The sequence below is a fragment of the Felis catus genome, assembly GCF_018350175.1.
Source record: "Felis catus isolate Fca126 chromosome A2 unlocalized genomic scaffold, F.catus_Fca126_mat1.0 chrA2_random_Un_scaffold_54, whole genome shotgun sequence".
Taxonomy (NCBI): domain Eukaryota; kingdom Metazoa; phylum Chordata; class Mammalia; order Carnivora; family Felidae; genus Felis; species Felis catus.
This window is the reverse complement of record NW_025408500.1, coordinates 158,957-185,265: the sequence shown is the minus strand read 5'-3', so window position 1 is coordinate 185,265 and position 26,309 is coordinate 158,957. Positions and strand designations below refer to the sequence as shown.

At 40.3% G+C, this 26,309-nt stretch overlaps 1 protein-coding gene and 1 long non-coding RNA gene across 3 annotated transcripts in view; one reads left to right on the top strand and one right to left on the bottom strand.

Moving 5' to 3' along the window:
- Positions 1–394: 394 nt before the first annotated feature.
- Positions 395–26,309, bottom strand: part of LOC123383571 — a 182,717-nt gene continuing 156,802 nt past the window's right edge. Inside the window, exons 5-6 of one of the 2 annotated variants that reach the window (XR_006593392.1) lie at positions 1,715–1,908; positions 395–594 (exon numbers count right to left, since the gene is read on the bottom strand). This is a non-coding gene — a long non-coding RNA (uncharacterized LOC123383571). Of the gene's footprint in view, positions 595–1,093; positions 1,909–26,309 lie in introns of those variants that run through there. The other variant, XR_006593391.1, reaches the window with a different exon arrangement.
- Positions 17,326–25,701, top strand: LOC123383570 (biliverdin reductase A-like). The gene is made up of 4 exons (XM_045051475.1): positions 17,326–17,669; positions 17,889–17,996; positions 20,609–20,780; positions 25,322–25,701. Exons 2-4 carry the CDS (start codon positions 17,924–17,926, stop codon positions 25,578–25,580), a joined length of 504 nt encoding a protein of 167 aa, XP_044907410.1. The 5' UTR covers positions 17,326–17,669; positions 17,889–17,923; the 3' UTR covers positions 25,581–25,701.

Sequence of the window (26,309 nt, the reverse complement as noted above, 5' to 3'; positions counted from 1 at the left end):
AGGAATGATTCCTCCTGCTCATGGCTGCCACTTCCCTGGCCCTGCCTTGACACTTTCCCACAACCGCAGGTCCACGCTTTCCTTCCTTCCTTCGTTAGTTCGTTCCTTCCTTCCTAGAATCCCACCTCCACCCGCCAACCACCAACCCAGTCAGACCTCCATGGGCACTCAGGGCGCCCCTCTCCTCTCGACCTGAGCCACTTCCCACCGCCTGAGCCTAACCCCCTACTCGATCTGGGGCCCTCCTCCTCCAGGGAACCGGGGTCCAACCCAGAAAGCCCACTCCTGAGGCCTCCAGACCGCAGCCGCAAAAGAGCCCAAGAAGAAACCCGGAGCACCAGGGAGGTGGGGGGGTGCTCATGGAAGGGGAAGACAGAGAGGGGCAGGGGGGAAGGCCACGTGCGACCTTCTCACTAGGGTCCCTACCTTGGCAGCACCGCGACTGAGGCAGGTCCTGGAGGGAGGCTGTGGGTCTCAGCTGCTCCACCTTTAGGCTTCTCCCAAATGGTCTTTCTGGGGCGCCGGGGGGCATCGCATCGTGCTCTGCTCCAGCCAGTGCTGGCACTCCACCAGCGCGGCCAAAGACCGAGGCGCCTGGGAAGCGCGTCCCGCGCCCTGGCCTCTGGCTCCAGGAGCAGCAGGAACAGCAGGGCTGCCACCCTCCGAGGCTGGAGGCTCATGGCTCCCAGTCTTCTGCACGCGGGGCTCCGCCCGCGCTCCCGCGAGCGCCCTGTGAGCACTACCGCTACCCCTACCGCCAATGCCATGGCTACCGAGTCGTAGGCGCCAGGCAGCAGCATGTCCCCGGTCGGGGGCTGAGGTGGGCGTCAGTCCCTGGCTGGCCCAGACCATTGGGGGCTTGGGGCGGCAGGCGGGCTGGGAGCCAACTCATAGCACCGCCGCAGCCTCAGCTGTGTCCCTCACGGGGCTCTGGCCCTGGCCCACGCGCATGCGCGCACTCGTGCGCGCGCTCCCGCACATCTGCTTGGGCCCAGGATCCAGGCAGCCCCATCCCCCCACCCCCACCCCCACCCCCACCCCCCCGCAGGGGGCACAGCTCCTGGGCTCCAAGGTCTGCACCACCGCACCTCCCTGTGCCCACCAGATGCTCTGACCGACTGCCCGCCAGCCTGACAGCCGGGAGTCAGGCAGAGGGCTCCAGAGACCAGGCCAGTGGGACAGGGACTGGCAGGTGTCTCCTCCCAAGGTGATCACCTCCCTTTCACCCCTGAAGAGACCCAGGAAGCTTTTGCAAAGCTGGTTTCCCAGGGAGGTGGCTGTACATGAACCCAGTGCTCCTCAAATAATAATACTCAAATATTCAATAATGCTAAAGTAACACCGTCAAGTTAATTACAAAGCGAATGAATGGCTGTGACCGGGGCCAGCACCTGCCCTGGGGAACGTTCTATTTGTTCATGTTTCTTTACTATGGAGAGAGAGGGAGTGAGACGGCAGGAGGGCCACCCGATACATATCTGCACCTTCCCTTTACCCACCTCCTCATTTCCCAACTCAAACCACATTCTTTCCCCTGAGGCTAACATCTATATCCAACTCTGTTTCCATTTTCCCCTCCATCTGCTAAGCTTTTCTGCACCATGGACCTCTAGGTTAAGGTCTAAGAGGTTTACACTCCACAAAGAGGCAATTAAAATACATGAGCTAGGAGGTACTCAAAATGGTTTGCCCAGGTCTGGCACTTAACTCTTACCTGAGGGAACAGTCAGCATCCTGTTCTCAGACATCAATCACCTGAGCCTCTTCATGTATGGTGGGTGTTCAAATGGCAAAGGAAGAGAGGAGGGAAACAAGCAGAGATCATGTGGTACTTTCAGGAACCTGCCGCATCCAGGTTAGTCGCTGACTAGACTGCCAAGTCTTCATCCCCTCAGAGCCACTGTGCATCTGTTAAGAAATCAACATGCCAGAGGGCCTGCTTAGAGCCAAGTTCACAATCTGTTGATCCAGCCAACACAAAGAGTTAAGGTTCAAGTGGGGGACTTTCCCATGGCCTCCCACAACACTAAGGCACTTCTCCTTTTACAAGTGAATCAACTGAGTCAATGAGAGCTTCAGTAATTTCCTCAAAGACTCCCAGCCAAGGCACACAAAGTGGAGATGCTACAACACATGGTCATGTCATCATCTGCTAACATCCATATGTTCATTTCCCCTCAAAATCCATATGTTGGAATCCTGATGCCTGATGTGATGGTATTAGCGGGTGGACCTCTGGAAGTTGATTAGACCATAAGGTCCTCATGAATGGGATTAGTGCTCTTGTAAAAGAGACGCCACAGAGACCCCTTGCTCCTTCTACCAAGTGAGGACACAGCCCTAAGGTGTTTGGCTATGAATCGAGAAGATGGCCCTCATAGGACTCAACCATGCTGGGGCCTTGATCTTAGACTTCCTGGCCCTCAGAGCCATAAGAAAGAAATTTCTGTGTTCGATTTTGTTAGAGCAGGCCGAGCGGACTGAGACACCACCCAAACAGATGTTGACAAGTTTAACTAGATGAGATAAAGAATGCTAATGTGAAATAGAATTACAATAAATACATTGACCTCAATTTCAGGGTTTTTTTTTTAACGTTTTATTTTTGAGAGAGACAGACAGATGGACAGAGCACGAACAGGGGAGGGGCAGAGAGAGAGGGAGACACAGAATCTGAAGCATGCTCCAGGCCCAGCACAGTACCCAACTCGGTTGCTCCAACACACAAACCGCAAGATCACCACCTGAGCCAAGGTCAAACACTCAACGGACTGAACCACCTAGGTACCCCATTTACAGTTTGAAAAATATATACATTACATTACACATCTCCACAACTGTTGTGAGGATTTGTGGGTTACCAGGAGCCCTTGTCAAAAGATTTTAATGCCACTGAAAACTCAATGTGACTCTCTTGGCTTATCTTATCTGCATATGACAAGGTCCACAGGAGGGTTCTGATAGAGCCAGTCAGATCACGCCTATAGAACAGAGTGTCCTGAATGTTCAAGTAAGACATAATGGGAAGACATAGGAGGCAAGCCAAAGGCTTCATGGCAAAATATACTTACCGCTGAACTCATTCTTTCTTAGTAGTGTACCAACAACCCAGCCCACTTAACGGAAAGCAGCTCTAGAATCAATCTTTGGCAACAGGATCATAGGAGAGTACACCACAAATACCACACAAATGGACAGCAAAATGATCTCGCAGATCTCACGAAGATGCACTACCCCATGAAGCCTATGAAAGGGACAAAGATTCTGGCAGTTCAGCCATAATAATGACCCAATCCATGCTGAAAGGAGAATGGTAGCAAGAAAAAAGACCGAGAGAAACTAAAAGAGGGCAATGAAGCTAGAGGGTTCGTTACTAGAGCAATTAATTATGTAAATATATATACATATACATATGTATATGTATATGTATATATATGGAAAAGTAAGACAGTACCTAGAGGCGCAATCAAGACATAGGCAAATCAGACCCCAGAAGTGCTCTGCTGATGACCATAAAATTGCCCAGATGCTTCTAGTGTCTTCAGAATAGTTGTTTGGCTTTGTTTTCAAGACATGGCTTTGTTCCCTCCAAAGGCTGATTTGGATTGCACAAATCTCATCCAAGGTGCAGTCGTGGAGGAACTCAAGGGAAGAATGAGGTGTGCCTGGAACCCTGTTCACCTCCTGCTGTCAACTCTCAGCTGGGCCTAAAGGGGAAGGTGGGATGGTATCCTTTGGACCTGCCCTTGCCTCAATCCTGGGACCCTTGTGCACCTCCCCCAAGAGGCTACGAGGGGCACCGTGGTCCTGCTCTCGGAACCCACAGTGTAGAAGCAGGAACCCAGATGTTCAGTGCGTGGAGATTTTGCAGGCAGGTGTCATCCTGAATGCCCAGGGCTTCCTGACTTTTGGTCACCCTTCCCCCAACAGTGGCCTAAAGCCTGTCGTGCCCAGGCCTGTGGGGGAAGGGTCGGGGGGCAGGTGGCCATGAATGCTGAGCTCCCCAGGATCTGATCAAACAGGGAGAAAAATGAGTGCTTCTCTTGCTGGTGCAAAGTTTTCCCTCATCTTCCCCTCACGCTGACACAGCCTTTCCTGTGTTGGCCTGTGTGAAAGACAATTTCAAGGTGGAGCCTTGTGAGGCTGCAGCTGATTTGCGCCAGGTGCAGGTGATTTGCATGAAAATCACCAAAGAAAGCACCTTGTGCTTATCACCAGTGTAGACTGGTCAGACTTTATTGAAACTCTTGTAGCACTCTGTAGCACTGGGATGTGCTGCTGAAGGACAGAGCCCATCGCCACAGAAGCTAAGCAGTGCCTAGAACTGAGTAGACCTTCAGGAGGTGTTTGAATGAGGAGATAGAGAATTACTGCTGTAAGAGGAGCTTTGAGGCCATCACCTTTGTATATTATTTTCTTATAGCACAGATATCCATGGACAAAGAACAAGACACCAAAGCATACACCATAGATTTCTTGCTAACTGCAAAGGAAAGAAAAAAAAAAAATGTGCCTTTACAATGAAGAGCTCTGGTGTTTTCATCCTAACCGAATGATTGCTGATATGGGTCACTCTGATGATACATATCATCTGATGTGATGTATACAGTGTCAATCATATAATTGAGACTTACAGGACATGCAAGGATAAAGGAGCAAATTAAATGACACTGTAAAAAATCAAGCAAACTAGAATGTGGAACATGCTACAAAATAACAGGCTAAGTTTTCTCAGAAAGGTAATATCCTGCACATAGTGACTTCCTTCCAAAGTGTAAATATAGAAAGGAGGGGAAAAGAGTACACTTTACACTAGAGAAACCAAACACTACCTTAGCTAGTTGATCAAAAGTAACATCAACAGTGGTAAGTTATGATAATAGGATGTATTCTTGATATGATATGATGAGAATGGTTCATTACCTCTGTAGTTTTCCTCCCCTAACCATAACCCCAGTGTGATCATGAGAATAACATCAGAAAAATCCCAGTTGAGGGGCATTCTACAAAATTCCTGGCCAATACTCTTCAGAACTGTCAAAGTCATTAAAAAACAAAGGAAGTTTAAGAAACTTTCTAACCCAAGAGGAGCCTAAGGAGATATGATAACTAAATGTGATGTGGTATCTGGAAACAGAAAAAGCACATTAGGTGTAAACTAAGGAAATCTGAACAAAGTATGGACTTTAGTTAATTAAAAATAATAAGCTTAGTTTTTTAAAAACTAAGGATAAGTGTTATATTAGAGCCTTGGTATTATCTCCATTAGCAAGCACAATCTGGGTGGATACGTTTAGATCATTAATGGCTTTTAAAAAGAAAAACGTTCTTAGCAATGAAACTGACACTTTTTTCTCTAGGCAAGTATTTATAACTCAGAGCGTTCATTAAGCAGTTTTTACACAATAGTTATTATGTATGAGATACCGTACTTATTAACAGTAGAGATAATAAAAAGATGACCCTTGCTTTTGAGGAGCCCACATTGCCATATGTTCACAACTAGGTAACATTAATCTGCTGAAAATGAGTTGAAAATGTAACTATAACATTTACATTGTAGCCCAGGGAAGTAATAATTTTATTCAACTTGGAATACCTAAATGCAATATCATTTTGTATGGTAAAAGTTAAGGATAATTTGGGAGTAATGTCAGCAAGACGGTGGAATAGGAAGCACTAGGACCTCATTCTGCCGTGGAGACACTGACTTAAGAGCAATATATAGACCATATTGCCTTTGTGAGAATTCCAGAAACAATTTTAAGTGGTTGTAGTCACCCAGGCATACACAAAGCCAAGAAGAGCTGCGTTGAAGCCGGTAAGAAGGTTCATTGCATTTGCTCGGCTTCACCCTGGCACAACAGGGTGTGATCAGGACAAAACTCCCAAGTCTTAGCTTCTCCCTTGGGGGAAAAAAGAAGAGTGGAACCTGCATCTAGTGTTCTGGTTTTGCAAGGGCTGCTTGAGAGACTGGTTTCTATCTCTCTTGACTTGGGGTGCTGAAGGAAGCAGTAGCGCACTTTAGATGCGAGATTAGAGGCTGCCAAGAACAAGGCAAACTCTATGATTTGTTATAGCAACAGAGAGACTGCAGTACTGCATAAAGAAACCAGGGTGAACAAGATATTAAGTTTTTGAGAACAGGGGCAAACCTCTTTCACTTGGAAATTATACACATAATCCCAGAGAAGATACATCCCCAGGAAAGATTTGAGAATTGCTAGCCTGTCTGGAGAAGGTCTTTCCTTATAAAAAGTCAGTCTGTAAAGACTGAGAGAAGTGGCTGTTTTTCCAAATATTCAGATCTCAACAAACGATCACAAGGCATAAAAAGAAACAAGGAGGGCGCCTGGGTGGCGCAGTCGGTTAAGCGTCCGACTTCAGCCAGGTCACGATCTCGCGGCCCGTGAGTTCGAGTCCCGCGTCAGGCTCTGGGCTGATAGCTCAGAGCCTGGAGCCTGTTTCCGATTCTGTGACTCCCTCTCTCTCTGCCCCTCCCCCGTTCATGCTCTGTCTCTCTCTGTCCCCCAAAAATAAATAAACGTTGAAAAAAAAATTAAAAAAAAAAACAAGGAAAAATTGGCCTCTTAAAGGAACAAAATTAATCTCCAAAAACTAATCCTAAAGAAATAGAGACCTATGAATTATCTGATAAAGAATTCAAAGTAACTCTAAAAGATAGCTAAAAGAGGACACAGACAAGTGAATAAAATCAGGAAAACAGTGCAGGAACAAAATGAATATATCAACAAAGAGCTGTAAACTATAAAAAACAAAAAAATTCTAGAGATGAAGAATAAAATGACTGAATTGAAAAATGTGCAAGGGTTCAACAGCAAACTTGATCAAGTGAAAGAATTGGTACATTTGAAGATGGGTCATTTGAAATTTGAGTCAAAGGGGCAAAAAGAAAAAGAATGAAGAAAAGTGAAGAAAGCTTAAGGGATTTATGGTACACCATCAAACAGATCAATATATGTATTATACAAGTCCCAGAAGGGAGCAGTGAGCTTATTTGGAATAATCATGGCTGAACACTTCCCAAATTTGAGGAAGGAAATGGAATACAAATTGAAGACACTTAATGAACTCCAACTAGAGTAATTCCAGAGATCCACACCAAGACACATAATCACACTGTAAAGACCATAAAGGCAGAATCTTGAAAAAGGCAAGAGAAAAGTGACTTCTCAAGGAGCTCTTAATAAGCTTATCAGCAGAATTCTCAGCAACCTTGTAGGCCAGAGGGAGTTGGATGATATATTCAATTTGTTGAAAGAAATACAACTGCCAATCAAGAGTACTATATTCATCAAGACTGTTCTTCAGAAATGAAGGTGAAATTAAGACTTTCCTGGAAAAACAGCAACTGAGGGAATTAATCACTACTAGACTTATTCTACAAACAATGCTAAAGGGAGTCATTTAAACTGAAGCAAAAGGATTTTAAACAGCAATTAATCATATGAAAATAAAAAGTACTCTAAAGGGAAACATAAAAAGAAATATAGAATCCTGTAGTATTTTGTGGGTTCATAAATCATCAAACAATTTTTTTAATGTTTATTTTTGAGAGAGAGAGCAAGAGCATGAGCAGGGGAGGGGCAGAGAGAGAGGGAGACACAGAATCCGAAGCAGGTTCCAGACTGTGAGCAGTCAGCACAGAGCCTGTGTGCGGCTCAAACTCATGGACCATGAGATTATGACCTGGGCCGAAGTTGGACATTTAACTGACTCAGCTACCCAGGCACCCCAATCATTTTTAATTCTAGTGTGAAATTGGAAAGACAGAGCATAAGAAATAACTATAAATATATGTTAATGGATATACAATATAAATATAATTTGTGATATGAGTAAAATAAAGTGGGAGGTTGGAAATGTAAAGGAATAAAGTTTTTGTATGCAGTTGAAGTTTTTATTAGTTTAAGTTAGATTACTATAATTAGAAGCTTTATTTAATTCCCACAGTAACCACATGAGATGTGCAAAAGGAAATGAGAAAGGAATCAAAACATGTCACCAAAAAAAAAAAAAAAAATCAACAAAACACAAAAGAAGGCAGTAAGAGAGGAAAAGAAGGACAAAATACTGCAAGAATTTATAGACAACAGTTAACAAAATGGCAGCAGAAGTTTTTTTTTCTGTCAGTGATTACTTCAAATGTAAATGGTGAAACTCCTTAATCAAAAGACTTAGATTGGCTCAGTGGATTAAAACAAAACAAAAACAACGTCCAACTGTATACTGTCTACAAGAGACTTCAGATCTAAAGACACATATGCACTAAAAGGATGGAAAAAGATATTCCATGTAAATAGTAACCAAAAGAGCAAGAAGACATAAATTTATCAAACAAAATAGGCTTTAAATCAAAAAGTGTCATAAGAGATGAAGAAGGACATTATATAATGATAAAAGGGTCAGTTCACCTAACATTAGAGCTCCCAAATGTATGAAGCAAACATTGTTGAAGGGACACAATAATAGTAGGAGACTTCAGTACTCCACTTTGAGTAATGGATAGGAAAACCAGCCAGAAGGTCAATATATGAAACAGAGGACTTGGACAACACCAATTGAACAGACATATAGAGAATACTTCATCCAATAATAGCAGAATACACATTCTTCTCAAGCACACATAGATTGTTCTCCAGGATAGACTATATGTAGGCCACAATAAGTCTTAACAAGTTTAAAAAGATTGAAATCATGCTAAGTGTCTTTTCAGAACACAATGGAATGAAACTAGAAATCAACAGCAGAAGAAAAACTGGAAAATCCACAAATACATGAAAATTAAACAGTATACTGTTAGTTAGCCAATGGGTGAAGGGAAAAATCACAAGAGTGATTAGAAATATCTTGAGAAAATGAAAGTGAAAATGCAGCATACCAAAATATATGGGATATAGTAAAAACAGTACAAAGAAGGATATTTATGGTGGTAAACACATTAAACAAGAAGGAAGATCTCAAGTCAACAACGTAACTTTACACCTCAAGGAACTAGAAGACTGCACTAAATCAAAAGTTAGCAGGAAAAAAAAGGAAAACAATAAAGATTAGAATAGTAATAAATAAATAAATAAATAAATAAATAAATAAATAAATAAATAAAATAAATAGAAAATTTCAAAGAAACTAAAATCTTTTGAAAAGATTTAAAAAATTGACAAACTCTTAGCTAGATTAACTAGGAAAAAAAGATTCAAATAAACAAACTCAGAAGTGTAAAGGAGACATTATGACATGCTACAGAAATAAATGTATTACAGGAGACTACTATGAACAAGTATACTCCAACAACTGGATAACATAGAGTAAGTGGATAAGTTCCTAAAAACAGACAAAATACCAACTGAATCATAAATTCTGTACATACCTATAACTAGTAAGAAGACTGAAACAGTAACTTCCTAACTAGAAAAACCCAGGATCAGATGGCTTCACTGGAAAATACTACCAAACATTTATAGAAGTAACAACAATTCTACTCAAAACTTTCCAAAAAATTAAAGAGGAAAGAACACTTCCAGACTTATACGAGGCCAGCATTGCCTGATACCAAAGCCAGACAAAGTTAACTACAAGAAAAGTAAAGACCAGTATATCTGGTTTCTGCAGATGCAGAAATTCTCATCAGAATGTTAGCAGCCTAGATTCAGCAGGACCAAGTGGGATTTATTCCTGGGATGCAAGAATTGGGTCAACATATGAAAACAAAGAATGTGATACACCACATTAAAAGAATGAAGGACAAAACCCACATGATCATCTCAATTGTTGCAGAAAAATGCATTTGACCAAATTCAACACCCTTTAATGATAAAAGCATTCAACAAACTAACAATAAATAGAAGGAAACTACCTCATGATAATAAAAACTATATATGACAAACCGCAAAACATTGCTGAAAGATATTGAGGTGACTGCTTCAAATACACAGACATCAATGCAAAAGCCATCAGAAATAGGAAAAAAAACCAAGCATGACATTATCAGGAACACAATAATTTTCTAATAACTGACACAAAAGAAGTGGAAATCCACAAGTTACCTGAAAATTCTAAAAAACTATTTGAAGGAAGCTCAGCATGATTCAAGAGAACAATAAACAAACTCAGGAAAACAATGTATGAACAAAATGAGAAATCATAAGACGAATACATTTTGGAGCTTAAGCATATGAGTGAATGAAATGAAAAATTCAGTAGAGAGCTTCAACAACAGGCCCAATCAGGTAGAAGAAAGAATCTATGAATGTGAAGACAGGTCTCTTGATATTATCCAATCAGTGGGAAAAAAGAAATTAAATTGAAAAAGAGCAAAGAAAGTGTATGTGAATTATGGGACAACGTCAATTGAAACAATATTCACATTATGGAGTCCCAGAAGGAGAAAGGAGAGCAAAAGACAGGGAAAACTTATTTGAAGAAATAATGGCTAAAAACTTGCCAAAACTAGGGAGAGATGCAGTCATCCAGGAACATGAAGCTCAAGTGTCCCCAAAATGATTTAATCCAAAGAGATCACATTGTAGTCAAGCTCTCAAAAAAATCAAAGAATTCTAAAAGCAGCAAGAGAAAAAAGACTCACCACATACAAGGGAATCCTGATACAGCTGTCAGCAGACTTCTCAGCAGAAGGCCCAACAGGCCTTCCATGTGCTCAAAGAAAAACACAATCAACCAAGAATACTTCAGAACTATCCATCACAAACTTTAGAAATGAAGGAGAGATAACGTCTTTCCCAAGCAAATAAAAGCTGGGGTAATTTATCATCATTAGATCTGCCTTATAAGAAATGCTAAAGGGAGTTCTTCAAGCTGAAAGGATGTGAATTAGTAACATGAAAATATATGGAAGTATAAAATTCACTGTTAAAGGTAAATATATAAGTATATAGTTAATTTTCTGAATATTGCAATAGTGAACTCTAGCACATAGGTTAAAAGACAGAAGTGTTACCTATCAATGATGTAAATGGCTTACATTCTCCACTAAAAGACATAGGGTGGCTCGATGAGTTACAAAAAAAAAAAAATCCAAGTATATGGTGCCTATAAGAACACTCATAGACCAAAACTAAAAGGATGGAAAAATATTCTATGCAAATAGAAACCAAAAGAAGCTGGAGTAGCTATACTGATATTAGACAAAATAGACTTTAAGTGAAAAGCTGCAGCAAGAGATAAAGAAGATAAAGGGATCAATTCACTGAGAGGTTGTAACAATAGTAAATTTTTAGGCATCCAATAGGGGCACCTGGGTGGCTCAGTTGGTTGAGCTTCAGACGTCGGGTCAGGTCGTGATCTTGCACTTGACGAGTTTGACCCCTGTGTCGGGCTCTGTGCTCACAGCTCAGAGCCTGGAGCCTGCTTTGTACTCTGTGTCTCCCTCTCTCTCTGCCCCTCCCCAGCTCATGCTGTGTCTTTCTCTGTCTCAAAAATAAACATAAACATTAAGAAATATATATATATATATATATATATATATATATATATATATATATAGACATCCAGTATTGGAACACCTAGATACATTAAATAGTTTATAGATCTGAAGACAAAAGTAGATAGCAATGCAATAATAGAGGATTTCAATACCCTGCTTTCAACAATGGATAAATCATCCACATAGAAATATAATATGGAAATAATGGATTTGAATTACACTTAGACCAAATGGACCCAATAGACATGTACAGAATACAGAGCATTTCAACCACCAACAACAGAATATACATTCTTCTCAAGAATGGAACGTGGAACATTCTTCAGGATAGATCATATGTTAGGCCACAAACAACTCTTAACAAATTTAATAAGAGTGAAATCTTATCAAGTATTTGAGCACATGATATGGTAAAAAAGCGAATAATAGGAAAGCTGGAAAATTCATAAATATGTAAACCGCACACTTCTGAAAAAACAGTGGGTCAAAAGAAGAAATCGAAAGGGAAATTTAAAAAAAAATCTTGAGATGAATGAAAATGGAAACAAACATACCAAAAATTATTGCATCTAGCAAAAACATTTCTAAGAGGAAGATTTATAGCGGTAAATACTTATATTAAGAAAAGAGAAAGATCTCAAACAACCTAATTTTACATTTCAAGGAAGTAGAAAATGAACAAAGCAGAAGAAAATAATAAAGATTAGAGCAGAAATAAATGAAATAGAGACTAGAAAGATGATGGAAGCGATAAATGAAACTGAGTTGGTTTTTTGAATAGAAATACAAAATTGACAAACCTTTAGCTGCACTTACCAGGAAAAAAAAAAGATGACTGGAATAAGTGAGGGAGTAATATAACTGATACCGCAGAAATACAAAGGATCATAAGAGACTACTATGAACAATTTTATGCCAAAAAATTAGATAACTTAGAAGAAATGGATAGATGCATAGAAATGTAATTTACCAAGATTTAATCATGAAGTAATAGAAAAATGGAACAGACCAACAATGAGGAAGGGATTAGATGATGATGATGACAATAATAAATAATAATAAATCCCAACATATAAATGTCCGGGATGAGATGGCTTCACAGGTGAATTCTACCAAACATGTAAAGAATTGTTACCAATCCTTCTCAAACTCTTACAGAAAATTGAAGAGGAAAGAACACTTTCAAACTCATTTTACAAGGCCAGCATTACCAAAATACCATGATCCAAGACAAGAACATTAAGAGAAAAGAAAATTACAGGTCAATATCCATAATGGACATAGATGCAGAATCTTCACCAAAATACTAGTGCCAAATTCTAGAACACATTAACAGGATCATACACGAGGATTTAATGATGTTCCTCCCTGGGATGCAAGCATCATTCAGGGTATGTAAATCATTAACATAATGAAGGATAAATATATCATCATCTCCATAGGTGCAGAAAAAGTATTTGGCAATTCTTTTATGATAAAACAAATCTGAACAAATTAGGTTTAGATGGGATGTTTCTCAGTATAATAAAATATTGAAAAGCCCACAGCTAACCTCATACTTCGTGGTGAAACACTGAAAGCTTTTCCTCCAAGATCAGGAACAAGACAAGGATGCCCACTCTTACCACTGTGTTCTGTTTAATGTAGTACTGGAAGTCATAGAGCAAGTAGGCAAGAAAGAGAAATAAAAGGCATCCAAATCAGAAAGAAAAAGTAAAATTGTCTCTGCAGATGACATGCTCTTACATGCAGAATACCCTAAAGACTCCACCAAAAAACTGTTCGAACTAATAAGCAAGTAAAGTTGCAGATACAAAATTAGCGTGCAGAAATCATTTGTGTTTCTATATACTAACAAATTATCTGAAAGAGAAATAAAGCAATCCCATTTGTAGTACCATTAAAAACAATAAAATACTTAGGAATAAATTTAACCAAGGAGGTGAAAGACATGTACACTGAAAACTGTAAGACATTGATGAAAGGGATTAATGAAGATCCAGCAATTGCACTAATAGATATTTACCCCAAGAATACAAAAATACGAATTCAAAGGGATACATGTACCCCGAATGTTTATAGCAGCAGCATCTACAATACCCAAATTATGGAAATGACCCAAAGGTTCTTTGACTGATGAATGGATAAAGAAAATGTGGTATATTTATATACAATGGAATATTAGTCAGCCATAAAAAGAATGAAATCTTGCAAAAAAGGACGTGGATGGAGCTAGAGAGGTTTATGCTAAGTGAAGTAAGTCAGTCAGAAAAAGACAAATACCATATAATTCCATTCATATGTGGAATTTAAGAAACAAAACAAATGATCATAGGGGAAAAAAAGAGAAAGGGAGGTAAACCAAACACACACTTTTAGCTATAGAGAACAAACACATGGTTACCAGAGGAGAAGTGGGGGGTGGGGGTGGGAATGGGTTAAATAGGTATTGAGGATTAAGGAGTATACTTGTAATTGAGCACCATGTGTTACATGTTAAGTGTTGAATTACTAAATTGTACACCTGAAACATACAGTATAATGAAACTAACAATACACTGTATGTTAACTAACTGAAATTTAAATAAAAAATTTTTAAAAACAGATTGAAGAAGACACAACTAATTGGAAAGGTACCTCATGTTCTTGGATTGGAAGCATAGATATTTTTAAAGTTCATACTTTGTAAAGCAATTTATGGATCCAGTGCAATCCCTAGCAAAATTCCAATGGCATTATTTTTACAGAAATAGTAAAACCATTTTGAAATGTGTGTGGAACCATAAGAGACCCTCAATACCAAAAACAATCTTGAGAATGAAGAATAAATCTGGAAGCATCACACTTCCTAAATTACAATTTATGATACCAAGGTATAGGAATCAAAACAGTGTGGCACTGGCATAAAATCAGGCACGTAGACCAGTGGAACAGTATAGAGAGCTCAAACATAAACCCATGCATATGTGGTTAACTAATATTTGACAAGGGCACCAAGAACATACAGTGGGAAAATGGTAGTCTCTTCAATCAGTGGTGTTAGGAAAACTGGATATGCACATGTAAAAGAATGAAACTGGACTCCTGTCTTACATCAGTCACAGAAATTGTCTTGAAATGTATCAGAGACATATGAAATCATAAGAAAAAGAGACTTATCTGACACTGTAAAACTCCTAAAAGAAAACATAGGGGGAAAATCCTTGACTTTGTTTTTAGCAGTGTTAGCTTGGATAAGACACCAACTTCACAGGCAAAGAAAGCTAAAATAAACATAAACACATCAAACTAAAGAGCTTCTACACAGTAAAGGAAATATTCAGTAAACTGAAATGGCAACCTATAGAATGGGAAAAAATATTTGCAAACTATATATGTCATAAGGGGTTAATATCTAAAATATAAAGAACTCACACAGCTAATAGGGGAAAAGCAAACAATCCAATTAGAAATTTGGCAGAGGAATTTAAGAGACATATTTCCAAAGAAGATATACAAACAGGTATGTCAACAGATGTATGAAGAGGAGTTCACAGTCACTAATCATCAGGCATACCAAAACCACAATGAGATATCACCTCACACCTATTATGGTAGCTATTTTCACTTTTTTTTCCTCTTTTATTTATTTATTTATTTTTTTAATATGAAATTTATTGACAAATTGGTTTCCATACAACACCCAGTGCTCATCCCAAAAGGTGCCCTCCTCAATACCCATCACCCACCCTCTCCTCCCTCCCACCCCCCATCAACTCTCAGTTTGCTCTCAGTTTTTAACAGTCTCTTATGCTTTGGCTCTCTCCCACTCTAACCTCTTTTTTTTTTTTCCCTTCCCCTCCCCCATGGGTTCCTGTTAAGTTTCTCAGGATCCACATAAGAGTGAAACCATATGGTATCTGTCTTTCTCTGTATGGCTTATTTCACTTAGCATCACACTCTCCAGTTCCATCCACGTTGCTACAAAAGGCCATATTTCATTTTTTCTCATTGCCACGTAGAATTCCATTGTGTATATAAACCACAATTTCTTTATCCATTCATCAGTTGATGGACATTTAGGCTCTTTCCATAATTTGGCTATTGTTGAGAGTGCTGCTATGAACATTGGGGTACAAGTGGCCCTATGCATCAGTACTCCTGTATCTCTTGGATAAATTCCTAGCAGTGCTATTGCTGGGTCATAGGGTAGGTCTATTTTTAATTTTCTGAGGAACCTCCACACTGCTTTCCAGAGCGGCTGCACCAATTTGCATTCCCACCAACAGTGCAAGAGGGTTCCCATTTCTCCACATCCTCTCCAGCGTCTATAGTCTCCTGATTTGTTCATTTTGGCCACTCTGACTGGCGTGAGGTGATACCTGAGTGTGGTTTTGATTTGTATTTCCCTGATAAGGAGCGACGCTGAACATCTTTTCATGTGCCTGTTGGCCATCCGGATGTCTTCTTCAGAGAAGTGTCTATTCATGTTTTCTGCCCATTTCTTCACTGGGTTATTTGTTTTTCGGGTGTGGAGTTTGGTGAGCTCTTTATAGATTTTGGATACTAGCCCTTTGTCCGATATGTCATTTGCGAATATCTTTTCCCATTCCGTTGGTTGCCTTTTAGTTTTGTTGGTTGTTTCCTTGGCTGTGCAGAAGCTTTTTATCTTCATAAGGTCCCAGTAATTCACTTTTGCTTTTAATTCCCTTGCCTTTGGGGATGTGTCGAGTAAGAGATTGCTACGGCTGAGGTCAGAGAGGTCTTTTCCTGCTTTCTCCTCTAAGGTTTTGATGGTTTCCTGTCTCACATTTAGGTCCTTTATCCATTTTGAGTTTATTTTTGTGAATGGTGTGAGAAAGTGGTCTAGTTTCAACCTTCTGCATGTTGCTGTCCAGTTCTCCCAGCACCTTTTGTTAAAGAGGCTGTCTTTTTTCCATTGGATGTTCTTTCCTGCTTTGTCAAAGATGAGTTGGCCATACGTTTGTGGGTCTAGTTCTGGAGTTTCTATTCTATTCCATTGGTCTATGTGTCTGCTTTTGTGCCAATACCATGCTGTCTTGATGATTACAGCTTTGTAGTAGATGTGGTAGCTATTTTCAAACAATGAGGTAACAAATGTTGATAAGGATGTGGGGAAAAAGGAACTCTGATGTACTCTTGGTTGGAATGTAAACTGGCATATCCAAAATGGAAAACAGTATGACGGGTCTTCAAAAAATTAAAAACAGAACTGTCAGATGATCCAGAAACCTACTCCTGGGTATATATCTGAAGGAATTGAAATCAGTGCATTGAAGGGATAACTGCACACCCATGTTCATTGTAGCATTGGTTATTCACAATAACCAAGACATGGAAGCAACCCAAATGCCCATCAACAGATGAATGTTAAAAAAAAAAAAGGTGTGATACATATATAAACTGGAATATTATTCAGCAGTGGGAAAGGAGGATATCCTGCCATTTGCAACAACACAGATAAACCTTGAGCACATTATGCTAAGTGCGATAAGTCAGAGAAAGACAAGTACTGTATGATTATCACTAATTTGTGGAATCTAGAAAGTCAAACCTATAAAAAAAATAGCCAGTGAAATGGTGATTACCACCAGGGAATAGGATGTGTGAGGGGTAAGATTCATAATGTTTAAGGGCACAAACTTGTAACAAGTAGTAAAAAAGCCAGAGAGATATAAAAATAAATAAATAAAAATAAAAGGGAAATACTGAACAAAACATATTTGAACAAAAGAGCTTTCTTGTACTTTAAGTTTTTCCTGAGTTTTGTTTTGTTTTGTTTTGTGTACCTAGAGAGGTTAGTAATATGGAAGGAATATATATTAAAAAAAAAATAGTCATGTGGGATTAGTTGAAAATAAAGAACTATTGAAGAAGGGGAACCAGTTCTGGTATTTTATGAATCTTCTAACCTAGATAAGAAAAAGCCACCAGAGCAAAAAATTTTAACAGCTTTCTTTTATAATCCAAAATTTTAGTTACGAATATTATCTATCCACCCTCCAACCTGGGTAATTTGAAAAAGTCACTTGGTTCTTCCAGTTTTTGAAATAAAGAGTCTAATTTTAGCTTCTCTTTAGTCCTCAAAATTCCTTTTCTTCTCCTTGTTTCTTAGATTTTTATGCTGCACTGCCCCATTCTGGCTAGAAGAGAAGTTAGCACTCAGCTCAGATACTTCCCAGATCTCATCTTGCCTTTGGGGCAGGTAGATATCATGTTGCTTTCTTAGACTTTTCATTTCTGTTGTAAGTTGAGAACTGACATCACCTCCAGGTGGGGTGTGTAAGGGTATAGTGGTACCCCAGGTGGTTCTGCAGTCGCTGTGTCCTTCTGTGCTGGTAGAAGACAGACCTAGACTCTGGGATGCACATCTATACATGACTGATGATGACTGCCTTTTTTACTCCCATTTTTGTCATGACAGGAAAGGTCTTGCATGAGGAGCATGTTGAACTCTTGATGGAGGAGTTTGCATTCCTGAAAAAAGAAGTGGTGGGAAAAGACCTGCTAAAAGGGTCTCTCCTCTTTACAGGTCAGTTTGAGGTGGGATCACAGGTCATGTGTAACTGGTGAGGCCAGAAAGCTAACTAGGTTCTTTCCTAGTTCTCTAGGATGTTAATTTGGATTCACTTTTTCTAAAGACTGTCTGACTGAAGGCCAATTTAATATAATCTTCCCATGCTTCCACAAACAATAAAAATAGCCATTTTTTTTTTCTTTCCTCAAACGAGATTTAAGTGCTTGGTGGACCTTAGGTAAAAGTATGTTAGAAATCTTAAGCTTACAAATGCTTCTGTCCCAACCTTTTAGATAGAATTTTCCTCATTAAATCTTAACAAATTGGAGACTATTTTTCCACAGGAGGTTGAACATGGACTCAGTGGAGAGGAGAATATTTTTGTTCTCTTTGCAGAGTAAACAATATTCATAGCCCCTTTCTTCCTCCAACACGTTACAAGGACACGGGCAGCCCCCAGAATATTTGGTCTACACTATATTTGATTATTTGCTCTATGTTGGTCGTTATTTGAGGAACTCCGTTAGCAATAGGATATGAGCATCCTGGAGCCTCCTGCTCTTTGGATGGCCTTCTTATCTGGCTATATCCTAGAGTATTTGGAACCTTTCCTGAGGGCTTTCCTTATAGAAGCAAAACCCTGACATAGTCAGGCATTGCTAAGTGGTAAAACCATTTATCTCCTCATGAATTTTCAGAAAATAACAGTGAAACCTCTTTCTAAAATCCACCTTCATCTTTTAATGGATAAAGAAATTGTGGTTTATATACACAATGGAATATTACATGGCAATGAGAAAAAATGAAATATGGCCTTTTGTAGCAACGTGGATGGAACTGGAGAGTGTGATGCTAAGTGAAATAAGCCATACAGAGAAAGACAGATACCATATGGTTTCACTCTTATGTGGATCCTGAGAAACTTAACAGGAACCCATGGGGGAGGGGAAGAAAAAAAAAAAAACAGGTTAGAGTGGGAGAGAGCCAAAGCATAAGAGACTCTTAAAAACTGAGAACAAACTGAGGGTTGATGGGGGGTGGGAGGGAGGAGAGGGTGGGTGATGGGTATTGAGGAGGGCACCTTTTGGGATGAGCACTGGGTGTTGTATGGAAACCAATTTGTCAATAAATTTCATATAAAAAATAAAAAAATAAACATAAAGGTATTATAAACAAAAGAAAAATAAAATAAAATCCACCTTCATCTTTTAAAATAATGATAGAGTTGTAACAATAACCATGAACCTGTACAAGGAACTGTGCCACGTATGTGACATGTATTAATTAGTTCATGTTGATTCATATATGATAATCCTATAAAGTGAGTATTTATACCCCCATTATACACACAGAGAAAAGGAAGCTCAGAGAGGTGAATAGCTTCACAAAGTTGTCAAAAACAGCTTTGTGGCAGAGCCAGATTGGAGCTCAGGCCTCTGACTTCATGGCTCAAACATTTGATGGCTGCTCTGTCCTCTCCAAAAAGCCCAAGAGCAGACAGTAACCAGCTGAGAGGGAGAAACCTTTCTTTTGTAACTTTGATATTTAGGTCCTAGTGACTTCAAACCATGTTGTCTATGAAACTTATAAATTTTTTTGCTTTTATTTATAGCTTGTTCTCTTTTTTATTTAAAAAAAAATTTTTTTATAACATTTATTTATTTTTGAGACAGAGAGAGACAGAGCATGAATGGGGGAGGGGCAGAGAGAGGGAGACACAGAATCGGAAGCAGGCTCCAGGCTCTGAGCTGTCAGCCCAGAGCCCGACGTGGGGCTTGAACTCACGGACCGTGAGATCGTGACCTGAGCTGAAGTCGGACGCTCAACCGACTGAACCACCCAGGCGCCCCTGTTCTCTTTTTTAAAACATAGTCATAATATGAATTCTTTTCAAGTCAGTATCAAATTTGTAAGGAATTAGTTTATAAACAACGTAACAGGTTACGTAGCCTTTTAAGTTTGGGTTATGTTTAAAATTGGGGCTGGAGAGAGTCGGGAGCAATATCTTAACCACACATATTTCTCACACAGATATTTTTTTTAATGTACTTTTGTGTAGGAGATTATGAAGACTAAGGAAACACTTAACACTGTATCAGTTTTTTTTATATTGACATAGTTTATAGGTATTGCTGTTTTCTTCATAGCTATCATGGTGCCTTCACCCTATTGTCATTTACCCTGTTGTTAGTTATATGGTATTTATAGGAATATAGGCTTGGGGGCCTAAAATACCTTGATTCTTTTTCTTTTATAAGACTTCTTTAAATCACTAACTGAAGAGGGTATGTATGTATGTGTGTGTATGTTTACTATATGTAAACCACATGTGCATAGTAGAAGCCTGAAATATTTTTATTATCCTATGGGCTAGATGGACTGCTGTTTCCAATAAAATGTTTTATTTTCCTAAGAAAATTGAATCAGGTAAACAAGAAAAAAGAGAAATGCTTTTATGAAGTTTTCATTCAGGCACCTAAATATTAGTAGTCATCTTGCATATCATGCTGTAAGGCAAGGTTGCTTTGTCTTGAGGACCTAGCCACACACCTGCCCACTTGCTCCCTCAGCTCTCCAGCTATCAGTCCTTACTTCCCACTTCCCATGGTATTTGTGATTCCCCACAGCTGGCCCATTGGAAGAAGAGCGGTTTGGCTTCCCTGCGTTCAGTGGCATTTCTCGCCTGACCTGGCTGGTCTCCCTCTTTGGGGAACTTTCTCTTATATCCGCCACTTTGGAAGAGCGAAAGGAAGATCAACATATGAAAATGACTGTGTGCTTAGAGACAGAGAACAAACGGTAGGTTGTGAGAAACTGTGAGGAGGAAACTTGAGGACATTGTCATATGTTCACAAAGGTGAATCTAGACAGAGCCCAGAGGGCCTAGACCCCCAACCCCAACTCCAGAAGGACTGTCTGCTTTTGTAGACACAGTAGGTGCTGGGATTTCACTTATGTTGGCCTTATTCATCCTCACAGCAGCCTTGGAAGGTAAATAAGACGAACATGATCCCCTTTGCCAAGTACATAGAGGCTTACGGAATTTGAGCAGGTTGCCTAAGCCACACAAGTGAGCAAGATCAGATGAAGTAACAGAAATCCACTTTACCCCTGAGACCTGAATTTTTTCCAACATTTTATGATGAATGTTTCAGACATATGGTAAAGTTGGAAGAATTTTGCAGTGAACACCCATACAACTACTACCTAGATCTTGCCATTGACATTTTATCCTGCTTGCTTATCACGTGTCCAAATAGCCATCCCTCATTGTGACTACAATTTAAGGTTCTGTTTCTCAGCTTTATCTTATTCTGTCATACTATTCCCAAAGTGTTCTGATTCTTTATTTTTTATACCAAGTCTTTTAAAGCAAAAGCATATTCATAATTCTCCTTGAAAAGCACTTGGGCTCTATAAAATATTTAAAATAACAAGTGTTTTGGAGTGTTTCTAAATGTGCTTCCAGCTGGTGGGGCTCTTGGTAGTAAAAGAAACAGACCATTGGGTATTTACAAAAAGAGAAAAGTATTTGGGTTCCTGAATGAAGCCTGATCTTTGTCCATTTTGAGGAGTTTCCTCTTTGCTGGGGAAAGGCAGAGGTCACAGATGAAGGAAGATAAAGCATGCGGAACCTGCAAGGGCTGCATTTGGAGTAATAGCACTAGTGGACCCTCACCTTGTAAGTGTAAGAATTGCAGCTATGGTCTGACCATCCCCACAGACAGGTGCTGTCCCCAGTAGCCAGAGCTAAACATAGCTCAGGGTGCTTCTGGAGCACAGAAAAGGGGAATGTCGAGAGGTCAGGTCATGCTTCTCAGAGGAAAATGTGCTCTTCTCAGTCCTTGACAGGAAATAAGATGTGAGGGAAGCAGAGACTAACTCATTATTGCAAAGGCGGGGCAGGCATCAGATGAGAGGTTGGGACAGATGGCAAACAACATATTATAATAAGTTGTTAATTACATATAATACTTTCTACTTCACAGATTGTACTTTTACTGTCACACCACCACAATAGCATAGGTGAAGCTGTATATTTATTAGTCATGTCCACTGATTAGGAAATTGAAACAGAGGAAACCTCCTTGATGTTTGGCATTTCCTCAGACTTTGAAGACTCCATGTTCTATGGAAGGATATGAGAAATTTTCTTAGGTAGATCAGAACCTTTGGAATATCTCAAATTTCTTTTTATTCCCTTTTAAAAATTTTTTTTCAACGTTTATTTATTTTTGGGGGGACAGAGAGAGACAGAGCATGAACGGGGGAGGGGCAGAGAGAGAGGGAGACACAGAATCTGAAACAGGCTCCAGGCTCCGAGCCATCAGCCCAGAGCCTGACGCGGGGCTCCAACTCACGGACCGCGAGATCGTGACCTGGCTGAAGTCGGACGCTTAACCGACTGCGCCACCCAGGCGCCCCTTATTCCCTTTTTAAAAAAAATATTATTTATTTGATTTGAGAGAGAGGGATAGAGAGCGCGAGCAGGGTAGAGGGGCAGAGGGAGAGAGAGAAGATCCCAAGCAGGCTCCATACTCTGCCTGGAGCCTGATGTGGGGTTCAATCCCACAACTTTGGGATCATGACCTGAGCTGAAATCAAGAGTCAGATGCTCAACTGATAGAGCCACCCAGGTGCCCCTGTCTCAAATTTATTTGTATCCAACGTTAAAGCAGTGAGGAAACAGCATTAATGTTCATCTTTGTTATCAAATTCTGGAATGTTTTAAAGCGTGTACCATGTGCTTTTAAAACTAGCCATGAGCTGAAACTAATACAGTGTTAATGTCACCTACCTCAGTTAAGTAAAACAAAACTAGCCATGGAGATTAATGTTTTAGAAGTGAGACCAACTTTTTGATGATAGAGTTTGTAATAATTTATTTTTAAAAATTGGAGTCATAATCAAAAATTTTTAAATGATAGATTGAACACCTTAGTTTTACTAGTTTACTAATCTAACTACTATCTTTTAGACTCTGTCTGACCTGAATATGAATATTTTATGTATGGGCTATCATTGATTTATACATGAATCATCTTATCATCTTAAATTTTTTTTTCAACGTTTATTTATTTTTGGGGGGACAGAGAGAGACAGAGCATGAACGGGGGAGGGGCAGAGAGAGAGGGAGACACAGAATCGGAAACAGGCTCCAGGCTCCGAGCTATCAGCCCAGAGCCTGACGCGGGGCTCGAACTCACGGACCGCGAGATCGTGACCTGGCTGAAGTCGGACGCTTAACCGACTGCGCCACCCAGGCGCCCCTCATCTTACCATTTTAATGACTTCCAGAATAGACGACTTGGTGAAATGTAGCTCTTCAAAGCAAATAAGTCCCTGCTTGGTTTACATGCTGCTTAGTATAGTGTCCTCTGTGACAGAGAAAGGCCATCTTATCCTGTAAATGCAGTTATGGCTTCTGACTGTGCTTGGGAAGAATGCTTGGGATCTGTGGGCTTCTTTCTCTCTCTCCCCCAAAACTTGACTCAGTCTGCAGGCCTGAGTTTCAGCTTTCAACTATAAGTAGATGTCTTTCTAGGGTTGTTAACTGCACATTAGGAGCCTGTGCCAGTTGTTTCCAGACACAATTTTTTAAGTTATAGCTACCTTCAAACAATAGAGTAGAATAGAGCAGAACCATAACTGAGAATGGGGAAGAGGCTGGCGGGGGGGGGGGGGGGGGGGGAGGTGGTGGGAAGCATGATTTTGAGAGGTCACAATAAAAGGACTAGCCAGACAGGGATCATTACTTGAATTCCTGTTGTGGAAGTGCTGGTGTTAGAGACTGTTTACTGAGTGCTTACTGTGTGCCAGGCACAGGCCTAGCCCTTTAACAAGGATTTTCTCATAGAATCTTTATGCGAACTCTCTAAGTGGGAATTATTATGATCACCTGGGAAACTGAGGTTCAGCACTGTTAAGAAACTTGCTAAAGGCACAGAACTAAGTGTTGTGTGAGAATCACACTTAGGCAGCCTGTCTCCTGTCCCCAGATTGTGACACCTTCTCCCCAAAACTTCATGGGAAAGGCACAAGAAAGGAAGGTCTTAGAAACCACATCAGGTCTCGTCTTTCCCTTGTTGCAGTCTTCACCTGCCAATGACGTAGGTGTCATTGTCTTAGAGCCCAAGGTCATCCAAATAACCCTAGTGCAGCTTAATTCTCAAGCCCGTGTTCTTTCCATCTTACCAACAGTTTTCACACTTTGTAAAAATAAACAATACTTTTTTAATCCAAATGTCATGTGGATAGTCAATGTATAGAAGAGTTACACTTCAGCTCTCCTGTCAAAGACAGCTGGTAGGAGTATGGTCCCTGCCTGCTCATCCTTAAGAGCCTGGGGAGAGCAGTTAGAAATCACCACCTCCACCGGGTTTGCAGATGCAGGCTGAAACTCAGGATATGGATGTGGTTAAACACCTCCCTGTGGAAGGGGAGACCTAAGAAGCTTTTTGTTGGTAGTCTATGCCCAAGTTGACAAATGCAAATATTTGCAAATGAAAGTTCTCGCAGAGACGGGGCGCCTGGGTGGCGCAGTCGGGTAAGCGTCCGACTCCAGCCAGGTCACGATCTCGCAGTCCGTGAGTTCGAGCCCCGCGTCGGGCTCTGGGCTGATGGCTCGGAGCCTGGAGCCTGCTTCCGATTCTGGGTCTCCCTCTCTCTGTGCCCCTCCCCCGTTCATGCTCTGTCTCTCTCTGTCCCAAAAATAAATAAATGTTGAAAAAAAAAATTTAAAAAAAAAAAAAAAAAGAAAGTTCTCGCAGACAGAAAGAGTGGAGGAGTGGTCTGTGAATTTAAAACTTGTGTTTTGGGTTGGGATGTCTGGAGCTAAGTGTTGTCCAAGCCCAGAACGTGTGTGGACAAGGTCCCATCCTCAGCCCTACTCTATTCAGTTGACAGTAAAGTGCCAACAGTCAGTATGCACACACCGGATAATGTATGGAAGTGTTTAATCACTATATTGTATGCCTGAAACTAATATATCGTACACTGTTAAGTAACTGGAATTAAAATAAAAACTTTTTTAAAAAGTTACAGATAAGACAGTCACAAGAAAAAACAAACTGATGTTCACACAAAATCATTGAGTGAATTCCCTTGCCTGATGGCAAAATTAAATGAAGGACTGTTTGGCCCTGAAGTTGGAAACAATCACCCAAGGCCTTTGGGAGGCTGGTAGAGGTCAAGATGCCACCTGAGCCACTACATTGAGCAGCAGCTTCAGGGAAGATAGGTACAATATGCAGACCTGTTACCAGGTTCTCACGGGCTAGCAAACATCCACCTGCACTCTCTTGTAATCTCTAACATTTATGATTCTTTTGTCTTTGCAGTCCGCTCACATGGATTGAAGAGAAAGGACCTGGTCTAAAACGAAACAGACATTTAAGCTTCCATTTTAAATCTGGGTCCCTGGAGAATATGCCAAATGTAGGAGTCAATAAGAATATTTTCCTGAAAGATCAAAACATATTTGTCCAGAAACTCTTGGGCCAGTTCTCTGAAAAGGAACTGGCTGCTGAAAAGAAACGCATCCTGCACTGCCTGTGGCTTGCAGAAGAAATCCAGAAATACTGCTACTCAAAGAAGTAAGAGAAGGAAACATGCGGCACATCTAAGATGGGACCATAGTTTGCTTTTTATGAAGAGTTGACCTCTATCTCTATTCTTACAATTAAACATATCTTGGGCAAACAGGATTTGCTTACTGTCACGAGCTGTGTTGGGAGTGATATTTGGGAGTTGGGACACATGTAATAGGGATGAGAGAACTAACCTTGGTAGAGCTGAGCCAAGTGCTTCGTATGCCTGATTTAATTTACTCTTCCCAACAGCCCTATCAGATGGGTATTACCAGGTTTGTTTTCATTAGTGTATTGGAAAATTTTATTTGAAGTCACCCAGATAGTAAATACGAGAACCAGCCTTTAAATCTTACTCATGCACTGAACCACTGCAAAAATAGCCTCTTCCCTGCTTTAAGGAGTTATGTTTCACCCAACAAACTGTCACTGGGCGAGTATGCTAGGTGCTAAGGATTCTAAAAATGAGTAAGACATAGCCGCTTTCCTCGCTAACCTTGTCGAAAGCAAACCAGTCATACAAACTGGTCACTGTAATGTAATAGGTCCAGTAAAAGAGCTATGCCCCTGGTCATCTGGAGAAAGGTTTGGGGAAAACCTACAAACCAAATCTTCATAACTAGGTTAGTTGTGTACAGGTGAGAGGAGGGCTTTTCTTGGCAGAGTGCTGACGCGACCAAAGAGAAGGAAGTGAGAAACAAGCTGGTGAGTACCCTGGGAACAGTGTTGCTAGAGCATT